At 38.9% G+C, this 20,949-nt stretch overlaps 1 protein-coding gene across 3 annotated transcripts in view; it reads right to left on the bottom strand.

The window, feature by feature from the left end:
* The window catches only part of adamts3 (ADAM metallopeptidase with thrombospondin type 1 motif, 3), a 264,743-nt gene that overhangs the window by 72,104 nt on the left and 171,690 nt on the right, over nt 1-20,949 (bottom strand). For all 3 annotated transcript variants that reach the window (XM_055011322.1, XM_055011323.1, XM_055011324.1), the window contains exons 9-10: nt 8,982-9,125; nt 888-1,020 (exon numbers count right to left, since the gene is read on the bottom strand). In XM_055011322.1, the coding sequence (XP_054867297.1) occupies nt 888-1,020; nt 8,982-9,125 (277 nt within the window). The remainder of the gene's footprint in view (nt 1-887; nt 1,021-8,981; nt 9,126-20,949) is intronic.

Genomic DNA, 20,949 nt, shown 5'->3' with positions numbered 1-20,949 from the left:
CTTTAAAACAAATGTCAAGCTTAATTTAGAGTGAAAGGCTAGGTCATCAAGTGAAGATCTTATCCAAGCTCTCTGCCCAGTCATTAAACAGTCATTCTGTCCACAGAGTCAATGAAAAAAAAATCACTCATCCCTGCACATTATGAGTCTTTTTAACCAGAACCAGCTCTTGTTGAAAGGTCATGATGGTTTCTGCGAGGCCTGACGCATGCAACATCATCAGAAAGTGCTGCAATTTCTCATTGTATAAACTCAACTCTGCCACTTGTCCTAATAAAAACCACCCAAAGACTAAGATAAAGAACTTCCACCAACCTATTGGCATTTTCAACTTAGAAATCATTCTCAATAACAATAAAAAAAGGTTTCCAAACATGCCCCCAACTCAAAAATGTATATTTCAGATCAACATTATTTCTGTTGCTTCATTGCTCTAATGAGAATCTTTGCTGATCTGCTGAAGAAAAACTGCAGTAAATAGCAACAGAGTAATTATCACCCCTCTATCTGCAGACGGCGAGGCAGACAGCAGGTGTGACTGAGGTAAAATTAGCACGTTTCTGTTTGAAGTGCTTGCTAATCTCACATCTGATTCTGCTTCTGTTAGTCCGCTCATGTTTAAAAGCCAGTTTTCTTTAAAAGTCTGTCATCACCGTGTCCTGCACGTTTTTCTGCAAAAAAAAGCTCACCAGAACTTCTCTGCTCGTCTCAAGTGTCACTTCCAAAGTCGGAGGAAGTTTTAGTGTCTGACAGCTTATATTTCTCATCCCTTTGAGAGCAAATCAAGCTTCCATGGACTCCATCTCCTTCTCATTTTTCCTGCTGAGCTGCACTCAGAGACGTATTTCTGGGCCGAGACACACTGTACAGATAGCTGCGATACTCACTGAAGTACAGATCTTATAGCCGACTCCAAAGTCAAATCGGCACTGCTCATCCATTGAGTAGTTGATGCCAGGAAGCTCGGGAAGCTGAGGCCAGTCGTGCTTGAAGGGGTCATCCAGGAGACAATCGTATGTGCTGCGAAGGAAAGAGAAAACGTGACGCTGAAGTCAAAAACTAGACTAGAACTTCAGGTGGACAAAAAAATGTGTATAAATTTCTAAAATAGTGGAGATTTAGTAACATAACCTGCAGGTCTCCAGTTAAAATTGATAATAAATCCACTCAGACCAAGATAAAAAGAACTCAACCTCGAAAAACAGTCCTCAATAAGAATATATGAGATTTCTAAACATGGACCCAGTTTTAAAAAACAGAAGAAGATATTTTCCAGTGTTCTGCAGGGAAACAGATCAACCTTTTTCCTTGCAAAAGGGCAGCATTCCAAGTTTTTGCTTTTTGTTTAAGTTTACCAGGAAAAGTAATTAAAGAGAACTATTCCCACCATTTAATCAAATGCATGACTGCAAGATAAAAATCCAAATTTATTGATTTTGGCATATTTTTTATTTTTTTTAAAAAGCTTTTAAATTTTTTTGGAACAGACAGAAGCCTGTATGTAAATTAATTAAAATAAAGAATATTAATAATATTAATTAAATTAAAAACAGAAACATTTAGCAGGTGGCTATACCTCTATTTCAATGGCTAATATTTCAAATTCCACAGAATATTCAACAATCCACCTGCCTGATGTTGTGTATGTCCCCTTTATGCTGCCAAAGCAGTTCTGAGCCATCAAGACATGGACCTCTGGGGTTTTTAAGTGTCTGACACTGGGATGTTAGCAGCAGATCCTTTGGTTAATGTGGGTTTCAGGGTCAGGCCTTCGTAGATCCAGTTTATCCCATTAATGCTGCATCAGATTGGCGTTTGGGGACTTTGCAGACCCAGTCAACACTCGTTCCTTGAGCTTTTACGAAGAGGTTTTTGTGTGATTGTGGAAAAAGTCTTTGCCAGGGAGGGCTGTGCTTCATCTGCTGTAAAGTTTAGGTTGTTCACAATAATAGCAGGAGGATTCCCAGCAGAACACTGCATTACAACAAGGCGATCAGTGTCGTTCCCTTCGCCTCTCAGTGGTTTTAATGTTGTGACTGATCCTGTCTTCTCTTCACTCTTTGTCTGCCAGGTTTGAACTACTCTCAGTGAAACTCAACACTACCTTCAGATGTTTTCAAATCAACGTCGACACAAATCCCAGCCTCCACCATAAGCACTAAACCATCAGACTGAACCGGCGTCACAGCTGTGTGACTATTTGAGCTTATGAAGACTCAGAATGGTATAAAAAGAGGAATGCGTCACTGTTGTGACAGCACCATGAATCTGAATGTGTATTTCCTTTTCTGTTTGATCAGCTGCTCAGTAGATCAGCCAAATGTTTGACATTACAGCCAGGAGCGTGTAGAAATTCTGCGCAGACATTTGACTGAAAATACCAACAGCTCTACAAACATGCAAGAAATAATCTCAACAGCAAATACTTCTACAACTTACAGATAAACATTCTAGTGGATTTCTCCTGGTCCTGGCCATGCTTGGTTTGTGTACGACTCATGAAAGAGCAGGATGACCACCTTTACCTGTCATCAATTACACATTTTCACTAACTAAAGATACAGATTAGGTGCAATCAAGACCATTTTTAACTGATCTGTGTCAGCACAAACCTAAGCTAAATCATTGCTTATATCCACTGTCAAGTAGGTTTTGAAAATGCTCATAATTTTTTTTATCATAACTGCAGCATTGTCAATCAATTATTCATTAATTTACAATACAAACAAAGCAATGCTGTAAGGCATATAAGATAAAAGACACATGACACAGCTGGTGTATATGCCACTGGAATACAGACTGATTTAACGTTTATGCGGTGACTAGACGTCATTAAACATCACAGAAGACTTTATCATGGTGCCCTTTTGCCAATATAAAACTGCCCACCTCCCCAACCAATCAATAAAATATTTGTGACCTAAAAGCTTGGCTGGATGTCATTAAGTGTCACAGAAGACTTTGTCATGGTGCCCTTTACTTCCTAAACCCCCACAGTGTTTGCTTACCAACACAGACCTGCCCACCTCCCTTTGGTTGCTCCAGTATGAAACAGTAAGAGGCTCCACCTGTTAGTGCAATCAGATACTGATATAAATTTAAATTTTTTTTTAGATACATTTTAAATGTTGATATAAAAAAAACTTAAGATTCTCCAGTCTGAAGTAGGTAGAATGATGTTTGAAATCTTGACCTCAAGGTGAACAAAAATGAAGCTCATTTTCCTGAGTTATCTCACCTTGAATTTAGTCTTTTTTTAGGTAATGCAGAAATTTAAGCCTAAATGTCACACAATATTATGTTGTCATAATTAACATTAATATGGTTTTGCCAACCAATACTTGATAATAATGTTAACATCTTAAAAGTTTGGCTGGATGTCATTAAGCGTCACAGAAGACTTGGTGGCCTTTTGCCAACACAGAACTGCCCATTTCCCCAAACAACCAATATAAGGTTTATAAAATGTACCTAAATCAATAAAGCTGAATTTTTATCTTGCAGTCATGTATTGGATTAAATGGTGGGAACAGGTCCCTTGAATTATATTTCCTGACGAACTTAACCAAAAAAAAAAAGTTATTGAATTTACATCACATGATGATTGATCACAGCTGATTCAATCACAGTTTCACGGTTGTGTGTAGAGGAGCAGAATTTTGTGATTTTTGCATTCCGGTTAAAGCAAATGGTCATATTTTGGGGATTTTTAAAAAAAGATGAGACGTAGAATAAAGAAAGTTTGATGACATTTTTTTGAGTTTTCCACACAGATGGTTTATAGACCGTCTGAGAGTTTAAACTCTTTTTAAGTTTCTGGCTCTGGTAAATGGTGTAATTCTAGCAACTGCACTTGAAGTAATTCCACCTGCTGAATGTTTTTTTTTTAATTAAATCAAATTCTTGCTCTGAACTGAAACTTCATTGAATATCATTTCCTATTGGAGGATTCAATAGAAAATCTAAGTTAAAATGTTTACATGTTGTAAACTATCTTAATTCGCTGTATTCACCCCCTCTGAGTCTAAATCTTCTGCTTAATTTACCACATAATTAATTCATCTATCAAATCAGGAGAAAGCTGTGTTTTGAAGACAGCAATCAGACTGAAGGCACCATCTGATTTCACTTCTAATTAAAAACACATTGAAAGTAAAGCATCCCATAATTTAATGCCTGGTTATCATTGCATGAATATTCTGACTGAATGCTGCAGAGAGATTTCAGAGGAAATTAGCTTCTTTTTGCTTCCTTTTTCAGGAAGAGTTATGTTTTTATGTTTCAGTTCAACAGGAGGAAGTGCAACGTAGCTCCACTGCAGTAAATCCCGGTTTGGCTCTTTATTTTTTCAAGCTGCACAGAAAGCATATATGTGTGTGTTTGGTGCAACCCGAGCCGTTTCCTTTATGATCCAACACTATTGTACTGCTGCAACAGTTGTCATTCTAAATATGGATTTCTGTCCACAACAAATCTGGTTAGAATAGCTTCAGGCTGCTTTAGAAAACTCGGAACTGTGCTGTGATTGATCACACACTGACACCGTCATCTGCTTTGATGCCAATAGTTTGGACTCCATGCTCCACTAAACTTTCCCTGTCAGAAATGGATTTTTCTATTGCTGAGTGGAAAAAATAAAAAAATCTATGTCTATGAATTGAGCACAGGACATGAATGCATTTACTGAGGCTCACACACCTTCACGCTAACATTCAACAGAATATAATGCACTGCAGTAATAAGTACTGGTATTATTTTTATAGCTAGAGAGTCTGCAGTATTAAATATGTGGATTCAATCGCCATGTTGCCATTCAAACTTCTGAACCCTGAGCTTTATATGGATATTTTTAGGTTCTGTGACATTTTTCCACAAAATAGAGCATTTCGTTCCTGCAATATCAAGTCCTGTTATCCTGTGGAAACGCTACAACTGTGAATTGAGAGCTGAAGAAAATGTCATTTGTGCAGAATAACACAGTTAAAGTGCCATAAATCATAAAAAGCGCCTTTGATTGTCTGAAAAACACTATATACACTACCGTTCAAAAGTTTGGGGTCACCCACACTTTTATCCATGTGCTAACATAACTGCACAAGGGTTTTCTAATCATCAATGAGCCTTTCAACACCATTAGCTAACACAATGTAGCATTAGAACACAGGAGTGATGGTTGCTGGAAATGTTCCTCTGTACCTCTATGGAGATATTCCATTAAACATCAGCTGTTTCCAGCTACAATAGTCATTTACCACATTAACAATGTCTACACTGGATTTATCATTCATTTAATGGTATCTTCATTGAAAAAAAAAATGCTTCTTTTTTTTTTCCAAAATAAGGACATTTCTAAGTGACCCCAAACTTTTGAACAGTAGTGTAAATACAGCTGGCTGCTGTCCACTGCAAGAATTTGGAACATTTGCAAAGTTTCAGACTTTTTGTTTTGATTGCAATGTAGGATCCAACAACTTTGACAACGTCACCCTCCAGTGCATCAAAAACAGAGAGAAATGGAAATTACTGAATGCAACTCTGGTTCTATGAGCATGTAGGAAAACAACAATGTCCAGACTGTATTTATCATTCATTTAATGTTATCTTCATTGGAAAAACTGCTTTTCTTTCAACAATAAGGACATTTCTAAGTGACCTGAAATCTTTGAATGGTAGTGTAAGTATTCTGTATTACTTTTTACTCCGCCACGGAATGCAGTGGAATTATGTGACGATAGGTGTCTGTCTGTCTCTGTCTGTCTCTGTCTCTGTCTGTTCGCAACATTATTCACAAACAGACTAACAGATTTGGATGAAATTTCCAGGGAAGGTCAGAAATGACACAAGGACCAAGTGATTAGATTCTGGCAGTGATGCAGCTTATAGTCTGGATCCATGGATTTGTTAAAGATTTCTGTATCATTGTCAGATAGCAGCACAGCATCACTGTAACCATGACAACAAGTGAACACTACGTCAGCTGATTGTGATCCTACTACAAATCCACCACTGAGGACTTATCAGGACTTATCCATCAGAAATGATCCAAGGAACAGCTGATTAAATTGTGGAGGTGTTTCTGAGTCCCATCAATTCCCGCCGCCTGCTACATATTTAGGTCATGTGATCCGGTATCTGTACATAATGTACACATGCAGAACACACACCTGTACTCAGAGCAAGGTCATTTTTTATTGAAGATTTCAGCCATCAGAAACATCTGAGCAGCCTCGGTAATGTGCTCTCTGAGTGCTTTTCTTCTTTTATTATGTATTAAAAAAAAAAAAATTGAACTTCTTTGATTATTAATTTTAGAAAAGATAAATAGTTCTAATTTCTTGACATGCTTCTATTTCGTGTAAACACTGCCTGCAGTTCAGCAGAAAAGTTACTGAGTTTTCGATGCATGACTTTTGATCACAGTTGAATCCATCATATCTTCACAGTTGTTTTGAGAAGATCATAATTTGTTTTGTTTTTTTTACATATTCTAGTTAAAGCAAATGGATATTTTTTGGAGATTTTTTAAAATGTGATGCTGAATCTAGTGATTTTGATGTAATCACACAATTTCAAGCTGAGATTTGGTGAAGTTTTCCAGCAGAACGGCACCTTGCAGGTTCACAGACTGTCTGAAAGTTGAAACTGACAATTCTTTCCTCTTTTAAGTTTCTGGCTCTGATAAACGATGTAATTTTTGGCAATCTATTTGAGGATAAAATGCCTTTCAAGCCCAGCAGGAGGGTTTTTGCGGTTCAGAGGGTTAAAAATCATTTCATGTTTTGACATCCATTTTAACTTGTTTTGAGACTCCATCCAATTTCCACCACATTCTGCTCATAGAAAAGCCAGAAAAATGAAGCAGAACCCTTTAAACTACTGCAGGCAGTGAACTGAAGCTGCTGTATTCAATTCTGTCAAACACTACTTCCCATTCTGGTGCCTATTTGAGTTCCAAAACTTCCTGTTTATAACTCTGCTCAGCTCTCAGCCCACCATCAACCCAGGATCACGCTGCAGATTGAAGGGATGATTTTCACTCATTCAGTCCTCCATATCTGTGCAAATGTACTCTGAGAGAGGAGATGAAGTCAGAGCATAGACTCTAAATTCTGCTTTCTATAAATAACATTCTTTCTTTCGTTTTTCACAATAGTTTGATTCAGGAAGTTGCCATTTTTTCAGATCTGGATAAATCGCTGCAATGCATTGGTACAAATTAGGATTAAAGGTGCATACAGTAGTCAAAAAAGACCAAATATATTATCAGTTATGCCAAATGAACGGTTCAGACCACAGCAAAACTACTTTACTCTGCTCTACTATCTTAGAATAAGAAGCACCTCGAGTAAATCTGGGGATTTTTAGGAAACACTGCTTGCTTGGGGGGTTTCTAGAGGAACCATTAACAGTTCAATTCAGAGAAAAAGTTGCTGGAGGATTTTATTTACCAATCTTAGCTGTGTTTTAACGTGTACATATTGCAAATTTCATCATCTGGCTCATTTTATGGTCAAGGAAAAACAGGGCTGATGGTACTTTGTATGTATGCATGCTTTTTTTCCATTTGGAATTGAATAATGAAGCCCTTCTAAACAGTCTTTGCGATATTACTGAATAAAAAAGTTTTAAAGACTGGTTTTGTATATTCGGGTAAATCAGGATCTTGACAAATTTGTCAGCAAATGTCTTTTGATATTAATGCCCAGGTCTATTCGTTCTATTTATACGTGACTACAAGATTGTCTAATACATTTCCTTTATTATGTTTGCGGTAAAGAAAATAACACAATACTACCACTATCACTACTACTACTACTAGTACTACTACTAATAATAATAAAGAGTGTATTGTAAGTTGTAATATTGTAGTGACTTTGCCACACATGTTCAAATTGAAAACTGGATCTGAAAAAGAACAATGACTTAAACTCATTTTCTGAAAGGTGACAGAGAACAACGATAGAGGGAAAAGAATTCAGTGTAAAAATGCATCTTAAAAGAGCATTTCCTATTTCAGTGACATAAGTATTGCACAAATATTGACAAAATTGTCTAAAATGAGGTCATCCCTCACATTGTGATTTTACTGTCCCAGATTCTTCCTCATCTGCACCACAGAAAAACCTACCCAGGAATTAGCCTGATTCTAAAACCCTGTGGGCGTTTACAACCGCATCTTCTCTCTAGATCTGGGCCACGTACTGCACCGAAGCTTTGCTCTAAACCTGCACTGATTAAAGCTTGTGGATTAACTTAACCCTCCTGTTGTCTTCATTTATGGGCACCAAAAATATTGTTTCCTTGTCTGAAAAAAAACAAAAATTCAGCAAAAAAAATTCCCCAAATTTCTGAAAATTTGCAAAACTTTCAGGAAGAAAATTCAAATAATTCCTTAAAAGTTTCCCTGAAAAGTTTTCTAAAAAAAATAAAAATAAAAAATCCCCCAAATGTGACAAGAAAACTCTTTATATATATTTTCAAAAAATAAGTAAAAATCCTCCAAAGAAATCCTAAAAATATCTACAGTGATTACATAAATATTAGTAAAACTTCTAATATTTTCTTGAAGAACATCCAGAAAAAAATCTACCAAAATCCAGCAAATTTCGCTGGATTTTGGTAGATTTTTTTTTGCATGAATGTTCTTTAAAAAAAAACATTTTTTTCTTTATATTTCTTTTTTCCACCAAAAAATGTTCAAAAAATTTCCCAAAAGTGTGGAAAATGTGGAAATTTTTATTGTTAAAATGTGTTTTTTTCCACATTTTCAAACTTTAAAACGGGTCAATCTGACCCGCAGGACGACACCAGCGTTGATATACACAACGCAAGAACACAAAAATACTTTCAGATTTTTTTTATGTATAAAACCCTGAAAGTCTGAATCTGTGTTTTTGACACTGTCAGTGCCACACTGCAGCTTTAAATGCTAGGTCATGGCATCAGCTGCTTATTTTGTGTGAACGCCAACATGGACTCACTGGATGTATCTCTTCAGCTCCTGTCCGCTGCACATGGACCAGTGGTATCGATGGAAAGCCGCCTGAACCAGTGGAGCCATGACACTTCCCATCGCCGTCTCGTCGCCACAGCGGTTCCCCTGGCCGTCGTGCTCCATGCCCAACCTGCAACCGCACGAAGAAAAACTGTTACAACACTGTAGGTACGACCACAAATGGCAAACACCTCTAAGATCTGTGTGTTGTTCTCCTTGGCAGCATCTGTGGTGACTTTAGGAGTGTTTTAAGACATCTGTCATTCAGCTGGACCATGTCTCCATGACAACTCAAGGTCACCCCATGTGACAAGAAAAGGCAATCATGTCTAAATCACAGGAAATACAGGTGCACTGTTACATTAGCCTCCTTTCAGGCAGAAAGATACTGCTGATGATGAAACAGGCATCACTAACTGTGCACGACTTGTGATTTTGCAGGAAAATGTCGCCACAGACTCTCAGTTTTTAACGGCATGAATGCAAAGACATGAATCCACCTAGTGTGACCTCATTCGTTTATACATAACTACTGATCAGACATGAATTTAAATGGGTAAAATGAATTTAAGATTGTTGTTTTAAGTAAATACGCTGCTTTTACTCCACTTACTAAATCTTGTGGGGGTGGTAAATGCATTGAAACAATAGGTACAGGTTTCAGTAAGCTTATGTATCAAAAAACATCATGTGTAAGAGTGTAACACAGTTCATACCATAGCTATTAAGCATAGCTATTAATGATAATATAAAAAACCTTCTAACACTCTGCATGGGGACTATGAGTCACCCGCTCAACCTGTTAAGCTCCCCAGGTACCCATGGCAACCTTTATCTATAAAAAATATGAAAAAACTTTAGAATTTATCATCAGATTTTCTACTTTCTAATAAAGTGTGATCTACAGTTTCTTTGGGAAAATTAACCAAATCTAAGCTAAAAACTGTTAGATTTCATCACATTAATTTTATTAGTCCACCAAGGAACGCGGTGGAGTTATGTGATGATCGGCATCTGTCTGTCTGTCTGTCTGTCTGTCTGTCTGTCTGTCTGTCTGTCTGTCTGTCTGTCTGTCTGTCTGTCTGTCTGTCTGTCTGTCTGTCTGTCTGTCTGTTACCAACATTACTCAAAAACAGATCAACAGATTTGGATGAAATTTCCAGGGAAGGTCAGAAATGACTCAAGGACCAAGTGATTAGATTTTGGCAGTGATGCAGCTTATAGTCTGGATCCATGGATTTGTTAAAGATTTCTGTATACTTGCCAGATAGCAGCACAGCGTCACTGTAACCATGACAACAAGTGAACACTATGTCACCTGCCTGCTGATGATCACATGATTGTGATCCTGCTACAAATCCAGCTGAGGAATTATCAGGACTTATCCATCAGAAATGATCCAAGGAACAACTGATTAAATTGTGGGGGTGTTTCTGAGTCCCATCAATTCCTGCTGCCTTCTACATATTTAGGTCACGTGATTCGGTATCCATACATAACGTACACATGCAGAACAACATTTTGTTTGTGGGTACATCTATATTAAATATCTCATTCCATGTTTCCGTGATTTCTGATCATCAATAACTAATAAACAAATGCTGCATTTCTGACATATGGGGGAATGGACAGCCTTGGCGGAGTACTGCGCTCTGAGTGCTTTTCTAGTTCTACATGTTTTAATTTAAAAATTAATAAAAATAAATTGTTCACATCAGAGCCTATAAGTAGCCAAAACTTTAGAATAATCAGCACAACTGAAAAGCTGTGACCGACTCAGTTTTTATAGCTTTCGGCTGAATTGCAGGCAGTGTTTCAACAGACCAGATGACAATAAAACATACCAGATCAATCAAATAAATGTTTACATAAAATTTTTGCTCAACTCCACAAAATTTCCACAACTATTTTCTTTTAGTTTTTCTATTTTTTTGTATACTTGATGCTTTTTCAAAATGTGTACTTGTTTCAATGAGGAAATCTAACATTTTTGTCTCATTTTTTTTTTTTTTTTTAGTTTTAAAGCAGCCAGAAACAACCAATGCACCATAAATGTTAGAAGACAGGCAACAACAAAAACTCCTGCAAAAAAGCAAGACTGAAAACAGAATAAAATATTGTACAATCTTCTCACCATAAAATGCTGGCAGCAGAGATATCTATAATTGTGTAGGGATACCCATAACGACAATATTTCTGCAACAAGTGCATTGCATAGATATTACAAATATTCAGATAACATTTTTATGCAAGGATGACTTTCTGAAGGAATTCAAACAAGTGTACTGGAGATGGATGCACAGCAAAATGTGGGTTCAATTATGACTACATTTGATTTAAATTCAACACTATGTTTTGTCTTAAGCCCACTGAGAAGCAGCTGGTGTTGCTGGAAAGGTGGAGTTGTGCAGATTTGTTCTTTGTGTGCCACACCTCACTGTATAAAAGAGAATCGAGAGGAAGGGATCTGGATGCCAAGTGAGTCTGAACAGAGAAACTCCAGTCAGATTTCTGTAGCGATAAAAGGATCTCTGTCAACAGTGAAGGTCTGGCTTATTGTTCCCCGTCTGTGAGTGGCTTTATCATTCTGTTCCAGGAACAGAGACGCCAGCTGTTCTATTTGCTCGGCAGACATCAGTCCAGATGAGGCATTAGAGGCACTTCATAACGCAGATGGAAGTTTGGATTTAACGCTCAGATAAAACCTCCAACATGTTGTTCCTGAACTGCTACACCTGTTGTTTGTGACTGTGATGATTAAACTCGTCCTTCAGTTTGTGGGGACTTTTTCTTACAGTGTTTGCATTTTTTAACAATTGTGCTTCATTTAGAGCGAAGGTTTGCTGTTTGATTTGCCGTTGTTCAGGATTAGACAAATGTGCGGAGCAAATTTCACTTTTCAATTTATGAGATTATACAACTTCTCTAGTATCGCAAAACTCACACACAAAAAACAAACTGATTACATAGACTTTTTGGGAGCTATACAGTACTATTTATGTTCAACTGCATTTTATTTTAACCATCTAAACTCCAAAACCCACCAGTGGGTAAAAATAACCAAAATGACCCCATTTATGACAGCTAGAAACTGTACTAACAGAAATAATTTATCATGCATGTTTCATTTTATAAAAAGTACCAAAAATAAACTATTTTTAAAAAATAGATTCTGTGAAAAACGCTAAATTTTTGCAGTCCTCATGTAACTGAAAATGTATGACTGAAATAGCTGTGATCAACAGGCACATAGAGAAAATATCTGGGACTTTTCAGCTGAACTGCAGGCTGTGCAGCTGTGTAGAGAGGAGACAAATATGGAAACGAGTTCAATCTTTAAGCAGTAAAGTATCAATAGTATGTAAAGCAATCTTTTTTGGTAACACATAAATGCACTTAAAAAATTGTTTTCTCCAGTGTTCATTGAGCAAATAATCAAAAACAACCAACTTCCAGTCTTTGTTTTTAAAAATATATTGCTAAACTATGCGCAACACAGATAAGCATTTCTAAAAATGCGATGTATAAAACACACAGAGGTTACTAAGATTAAAATCGTCTGAATCTAAACCCACCAGCAGGTTTCAAAGGCATGTTATCCTTCAAAAAGTCCACCAAAATTACACCTGTCCAACTGCCCTTAATTCAGTCAATATTTCATTTTATTTTCATTTATTCATTTATTTTTAAAATGGGACAATTCGTATTGATGTACATTTTCATGTAAATACGACAGATTGTAGCCATACGGCTGATTTCCCTCTCAAGTCCCATTGGCTGATCAAAATTAGAGAACATCATAAGACCATAACTGAACAAAAACACACACACACACACACACACACACACACACACACACACACACACACACACACACACACACACACACACACACACACACACACACACACACACACACACATATATATGAATATAAAAGATAACACTTAGTGGACATAACAGACAAAAGCTGAGATATCGAGGCAGCTACCAACCACTAATTAATTAATTTTACACATGATTATATGGCAAATATCTCTTTGTTGCTATTGCACACATCCCTCTCCATTATTGCACATTGTCATACTACACTTATCCCTCTGTCACTATAACATAAGGGTCCGCTATATATATCCCTCTGACAGTGTTACATTTAATTGTATTGCACATTTCCCATTGCCACTATTGCACATAATATGCACATTTCTCTTAGTCACTATTGCACATATCCCCGTCTACATAACATATAATTACCCTGTACATGTCCCATCTAACACTATTGCACATATCCCATTATCACCATCGCTCATAATCCTTAAGCACTATTACACATGGTTATATTGCACGAAGCCCATGTCTACACATTTAAAACAGAGTCTTCAGGGACGAGCCCAATCAATGGCGAACAAATATCACTTCATTCTTCATGTGTCATTTAAAAATTTGCCAAAAATCAACCATTTGGCCTAACTAGATTAAATAACAAACAAAAAATTCTGTGCTCTCCAGTGCAACTGTGAAGCTGTGAGTGATTCAGCTGCAGCCAACAGTCACCTGATAAAAATTCAGTGACCTTTTAGGCTGAACTGCAGGCTGTGTTTGCACAAATCAGACAGGAAACATGAAGAATAGGGGAAAAAAATAGAATATTTCTGAGTATCCATTCATCTATTCATCCATCCATCCATCTATTCATCCATCTTTCTAAGATATACATCAGATACATCTAAAATAATCAAACTCAACTTCTGTTTTGTGAAAAACAACCAGCTTCCAGTCTTTGTTTTAATGATTTATGGCTTTCTATGATTTGTATACTGCACACAGGACATTTCTGATTTATTTCTACCTTTATTCCTGATTGTTTTGTTTCCTTCGAGGTGCAGGACTTGAAAAAAATGAGTGAAAAATGAGTCCACAGTGATGAAAAATGTGAACACACCCAGAAACTGAGATTAGAGGGTTAATGGCCTCATGAGTTGGTGTAGTTCCAACAGGGAAAAGCGTCAAAATAAAAGACTCACTGCAAAGTCACAGCAGCTCTTTATGCTTACATACATGTTGCCATGGATACTGCAGGATCTTGCACATATAGATGACATACATAGATTGCCTGTGATGATGGCAGTTATCACTTTCAGCAAACTGACTGAATGACGGTCAAGCGATTCCTGAAATCTGTCATCTCTCACTGCGCTTTGCTTCCTCACATTAAAAGACGGCTACAGAGTCCATCTGAAATGGACCGATAAACACATTTTCTGCTCCTCTTTGGTTTGCACCAGTTTCGGAATGAGAGATTTCTCCCACCAGCTCAGATGAACCGAAACGCATCTGTTAATTTGAGTCGAACTGGGAAGGTAAGATATGAAACTCCCTGGAGGACTCAGTTCCTTGAACATAACCTTTCCATCCATGGGCTGACATTTAAAAACAGAATTAACATAAATCTAAATGTATTCCCGGACCCCTAGCACAGCAGAGGTTGGCTTCTTGACTCGGCAGCCGGCTTTGGATTCATAACCATAATTTAAGCTCATTCTATAGTTAATTAGAGTCATTTAGGTTTAGTTTGTTTGCAATTATGTGTAATGAAGCTGAGCAATTATATATATTCAGACACATGGAAGAAGAGATGATGAATCATTCTGAAACTAACCTGACAGAGACTCGCATTTTCTATATCGTCAGCAGATACAAAGGTAATCCTCAGTAACTAAAACCAATAGTCAGATATATAGGATATTAATTTTAAGATCTGAAAATGTCGTGCGATCGTCTCCTGAATTCGCCCGATGTGTCCCCCGTCGGACATTACTATATGAACCGATCCTACTATTTGTCACCGTTGTATATAACCAGCTTTAATTCTTCTTTCTCCTACAGTTTGTGTTTTGTAGTTTCTGCAGGTATTTCTCAGCCTCAGCAGCCTCCCCAGAGTTCATCGCTCTCTTACTGATTGTTTGTTAGTTTCTTTGTTTTGTTTTCTGTCTCCTTTTAACCTCGCCCTAACCGGTCGAGGCAGATGTCCGCCCTCCCTCAGCCTGGTTCTGCTGAAGGTTTTGTCCTGGCAAAACAGATTTTTTTACTTCCACTGTCACTGAAGCGTTTGCTCAAAAGGAGTCTTTGGAATCGTTGAATATCTTTCTAGAACATCTTGACTTTACAATGTGAAATACCCTGACATAAGTAAGCTGTGAATCAGTGCAATACAAATAAAACTAAACTGAACTGATTTTAAAAGCTAGTAAGTGGACCTTGAGAAGGTATTCTTTGGTACAAACTGCTATTTCCAAGGTTATGAATATACTTTTCATACCGAAGTTTAAAGCACAAATTTTAAACATTTTCTATGTTATTTTGTTTTACATCAGCTGATTGTGATCCTACTACAAATCCACCGCTGAGGACTTATCAGGACTTATCCATCAGAAATGATACAAGGAACAACTGATTAAATTGTGGGGGTGTTTCTGAGTCCCATCAATTCCAGCCCACTACATATTTAGGTCACGTGATCCGGTATCCATACATAACATACACATGCAGAACACACACCTGTGTTCAGCGCAGGGTCATTTTTCATTAAACATTTCATCCTTCGGAAATAATCCCACGACTGAGCAGCCTTGGCGGAGTACTGCGCTTCCTTGAGCTGTTTGAGCTCCACATTTCTCCAGCATGTCTGATTTCACCTCACGTAAACTAAATCAGAAGCAGTAATGAGGATTGCTATATACGGGAACTCAGAGGATTCATTTTGTGTCACAAGTTAAAGGGATGTTTGTGTGTTTAGAAAGGAAAAGCTGTTCTCAGCTGGTAATTGTGTCGTGTGGATCTGCAAACAAAGAGCCGCTCGCTGCAGCAGGACTGAAGAATCAGACGTGTTCAGAAAGTCCTAATTATCTCAGGATTGTTTTTGTTCCTTCCTTCGAGTCCTAATAAACCAGGTGGACGGAGGAAGTTGTTCTTAATCACCGACCTGATCTGACTGAGCTGAATGTCCAACTCTCTGGTTCTATTATTGATGCCAGAGTGGAAATCAGACGTACAGAATATATTCAGGGTTGTGATACTGAAAACAACTGCTAATAAATGAGTTGTTTGTGGCTACATGTATATTTAATAGCCTTATTCTATGGTGCCATGATTTCTGCCACAAATGTTTTCAAGATTTCATCCAATGGAAATGATACGACTGAGCAGCCTTGGAGGAGTACTGCACTCTCTGAGTGCTTTTCTTGTTTTAAATGTTCTCTTTTGCTTTAAACTGACTCTAAATAGTTCACCAGCAGCCCTGCCGACCCAGTGGGAGTCATGAGCATTAAGCATTTATGTCATGATATAGAACCACTTGAGTGCACTAACAAGTTTATTAATCATTGTTAAGATCAGAGGACTCACTGCTTCTCTTTGTTTTCCATGGCTCCTGTGAGTTTTAACAATCTGTGCACCTTTGTCTACATATCTCCAATTAACTGCCTGTGATGCTACAATAGAACTAAAAGCCTTGTCAGTTCTTTTAAAAGGTAAGTTATACACATTGTTTTCACCTTGAACCACAGGTTATCCTCGATGAACAACAACATTCATTATTCGCAGACGAAGCTTTCTTGTTTTCTGCGACTTTCACGTGGCCTGAATGCACGTAAAGCTCATGTTGTCATCGTTTCCCTGCTGTACCGTCCTTGCTTTGAGCGAGATAAGCATTGGTCGCTATTATATCAATGGATGAACTGTCGCTACTGTCTGTTTGATCTCAACATGCTCCTATTGTGACTGTATTACACCTGATTTCTTTATGTTTTTCAGTCAGATGCAGTGTAGTTAATGGATTCTGACGACAAATTGAGAATCACGCCGGCATTAGGAGGTTAATAACACTGACTGTCTTGTAACAACACAATTTTCTGCTGGGAAACCTCTGGTCCTGCATTGATGTGGATGTTACTGTGATACGTTCGTGTAGCTAAATATTGCTTCAATCCTAGCACCCTCACCCAGCAGGACAAACGCCTCCTATCACACTAAGAAACCAGCTCAGAAACATCTTCAACAGAGAGCCTGAGGTGTCCATCTGGTCTCTTAATTCCCCACATCCCAACCCAATCAAGCATCCATGTAAGCAGCATCCACTGAGGCCTCATCCTGCAAACCCCCAGAGGTCCGTGTTCATTCCTCACAGTGTCTGAGGAGGATCCAGACAATAATACACAAACAGCTTCACTGTATTGGTTGATATGATTCAAAATGTGCAGAACATTAACAGTAACAACTAAATCAAACATCTGCTGAACAAGAATGTGTCGTATAGTCGGAAGCTGTTCTTCCTCTCAGACTACCATTTCCAAGCTAAATGACCAATTTTCACCAATAATTTGAATAGTTTGATGTTAAAATAATTCCATTTTCTACAAAATACCCTGAACGTGACAGGAGACAAAAATCGGCCAGGAACTATTTGGGATTCTTGAAACAAAATAGCTCTTATGATTTATCTGATGACAGCAGCATCACGCTGCCACCTTGAATTTTGAGCATCTTCGTTGTCGCAGTACCATGAATATAAAGGCGAATTCACAAGCATCCATTGTGTCACACCAGTGGCAAAAGCAATGAATGGAAAGAGAGCTTGAGAAATATAATATCCTGTATCACCTGCTGAGTAAAGTGGGATCGCTGCACGGTTGAATTTTGGAAATCTGTCAACATCTGACAGCTGTAGGGAGGTGAAGATTAGTTCAAGCACTCTGAGGCTCTTAAACTCACTAAATAAGCTTTAAAAATGAATGTTATTCGTACACGGGATATGGGTTATTCCAGAATTGGAGGACATTCTACGTCCCACACATCAAATTTCAAATAATCTATGTACCAAATACTAAAACATGCAGTTGTTGTGTAAATGTTCTTGTCCTCAGACCAAATCTAAAAAACTAGGAGAAAAGAATGTTTAAAATAGTTTTAAAATACCAAACAAGTCTGGAGTTCCCCCTAAAATGTCATTTTTCTCTTGTCCCACCTCCCTTATGACCAAATTAAATCTCAAATACAGTGGTGGAAAGAAGTTTGCAAACAAGTATTTTATTGATTGTTGTGTTTTTTTAATCTATTCATGCTAATATTTGCACTGATAATGTGCTTTACTGTGATTTATTTCAGGGTTCTTGTTTTTTTAATTGTTGATAAATTATTTTTTGACTCTTTGACCTGTACTGTGATGTACCTGTACTGTGATGTACAGTGCTGTGCTGTGATGTACCTGTACTGTGATGTACCTGTGCTGTGATGTACCTGTACTGTGATGTACCTGTACTGTGATGTACAGTGCTGTGCTGTGATGTACCTGTACTGTGATGTACCTGTGCTGTGATGTACCTGTACTGTGATGTACCTGTGCTGTGATGTACCTGTACTGTGATGTACCTGTGCTGTGATGTACCTGTACTGTGATGTACCTGTACTGTGATGTACAGTGCTGTGCTGTGATGTACCTGTACTGTGATGTACCTGTGCTGTGATGTACCTGTACTGTGATGTACAGTGCTGTGCTGTGATGTACCTGTACTGTGATGTACCTGTGCTGTGATGTACCTGTACTGTGATGTACAGTGCTGTGCTGTGATGTACCTGTACTGTGATGTACCTGTGCTGTGATGTACCTGTGCTGTGATGTACCTGTGCTGTGCTGTGATGTACCTGTGCTGTGATGTACCTGTACTGTGATGTACCTGTACTGTGATGTACCTGTGCTGTGATGTACCTGTGCTGTGATGTACCTGTGCTGTGCTGTGATGTACCTGTACTGTGATGTACCTGTGCTGTGATGTACCTGTGCTGTGATGTACCTGGACTGTACTGTGATGTACCTGTGCTGTGATGTACCTGTGCTGTGATGTACCTGTGCTGTGATGTACCTGTACTGTGATGTACCTGTACTGTGATGTACCTGTGCTGTGATGTACCTGTGCTGTGATGTACAGTGCTGTGCTGTGATGTACCTGTACTGTGATGTACCTGTGCTGTGATGTACCTGTACTGTGATGTACCTGTACTGTACTGTGATGTACCTGTACTGTGATGTACCTGTGCTGTGATGTACCTGTGCTGTGATGTACCTGTACTGTGATGTACCTGTACTGTGATGTACCTGTGCTGTGATGTACCTGTGCTGTGCTGTGATGTACCTGTACTGTGATGTACCTGTGCTGTGATGTACCTGTACTGTGATGTACCTGTACTGTGATGTACCTGTGCTGTGATGTACCTGTGCTGTGATGTACCTGTGCTGTGCTGTGATGTACCTGTACTGTGATGTACCTGTGCTGTGATGTACCTGTGCTGTGATGTACCTGTACTGTGATGTACCTGTACTGTGATGTACCTGTGCTGTGATGTACCTGTGCTGTGATGTACCTGTACTGTGATGTACCTGTACTGTGATGTACAGTGCTGTGCTGTGATGTACCTGTACTGTGATGTACCTGTGCTGTGATGTACCTGTGCTGTGATGTACCTGTACTGTGATGTACCTGTGCTGTGATGTACCTGTGCTGTGATGTACCTGTACTGTGATGTACAGTGCTGTGCTGTGATGTACCTGTACTGTGATGTACCTGTACTGTGATGTACCTGTACTGTGATGTACAGTGCTGTGCTGTGATGTACCTGTACTGTGATGTACCTGTGCTGTGATGTACCTGTACTGTGATGTACAGTGCTGTGCTGTGATGTACCTGTACTGTGATGTACCTGTGCTGTGATGTACCTGTGCTGTGCTGTGATGTACCTGTACTGTGATGTACCTGTGCTGTGATGTACCTGTGCTGTGATGTACCTGTGCTGTGATGTACCTGTACTGTGATGTGATGTACCTGTACTGTGATGTACCTGTGCTGTGATGTACCTGTGCTGTGATGTACCTGTGCTGTGCTGTGATGTACCTGTACTGTGATGTACCTGTGCTGTGATGTACCTGTGCTGTGATATACCTGTGCTGTGATGTACCTGTACTGTACTGTGATGTACCTGTGCTGTGATGTACCTGTGCTGTGATGTACCTGTACTGTACTGTGATGTACCTGTGCTGTGATGTACCTGTACTGTGATGTACAGTGCTGTGCTGTGATGTACCTGTACTGTGATGTACCTGTGCTGTGATGTACCTGTGCTGTGATGTACCTGTGCTGTGCTGTGATGTACCTGTGCTGTGATGTACCTGTACTGTGATGTACCTGTACTGTGATGTACCTGTGCTGTGATGTACCTGTGCTGTGATGTACCTGTGCTGTGATGTACCTGGACTGTACTGTGATGTACCTGTGCTGTGATGTACCTGTGCTGTGATGTACCTGTGCTGTGATGTACCTGTACTGTGATGTACCTGTACTGTGATGTACCTGTGCTGTGATGTACCTGTGCTGTGATGTACCTGTGCTGTGATGTACAGTGCTGTGCTGTGCTGTGATGTACCTGTACTGTGATGTACCTGTGCTGTGATGTACCTGTACTGTGATGTACCTGTACTGTACTGTGATGTACCTGTACTGTGATGTACCTGTGCTGTGATGTACCTGTGCTGTGATGTACCTGTACTGTGATGTACCTGTACTGTGATGTACCTGTGCTGTGATGTACCTGTGCTGTGCTGTGATGTACCTGTACTGTGATGTACCTGTGCTGTGATGTACCTGTACTGTGATGTACCTGTACTGTGATGTACCTGTGCTGTGATGTACCTGTGCTGTGATGTACCTGTGCTGTGCTGTGATGTACCTGTACTGTGATGTACCTGTGCTGTGATGTACCTGTGCTGTGATGTACCTGTACTGTGATGTACCTGTACTGTGATGTACCTGTGCTGTGATGTACCTGTGCTGTGATGTACCTGTACTGTGATGTACCTGTACTGTGATGTACAGTGCTGTGCTGTGATGTACCTGTACTGTGATGTA

This window comes from Amphiprion ocellaris, chromosome 6 (assembly GCF_022539595.1).
Source record: "Amphiprion ocellaris isolate individual 3 ecotype Okinawa chromosome 6, ASM2253959v1, whole genome shotgun sequence".
In the NCBI taxonomy this organism is placed as follows: Eukaryota; Metazoa; Chordata; class Actinopteri; family Pomacentridae; genus Amphiprion; species Amphiprion ocellaris.
Note: the sequence above shows the minus strand (reverse complement) of the source record. Positions and strands in the feature narration are given on the sequence as shown.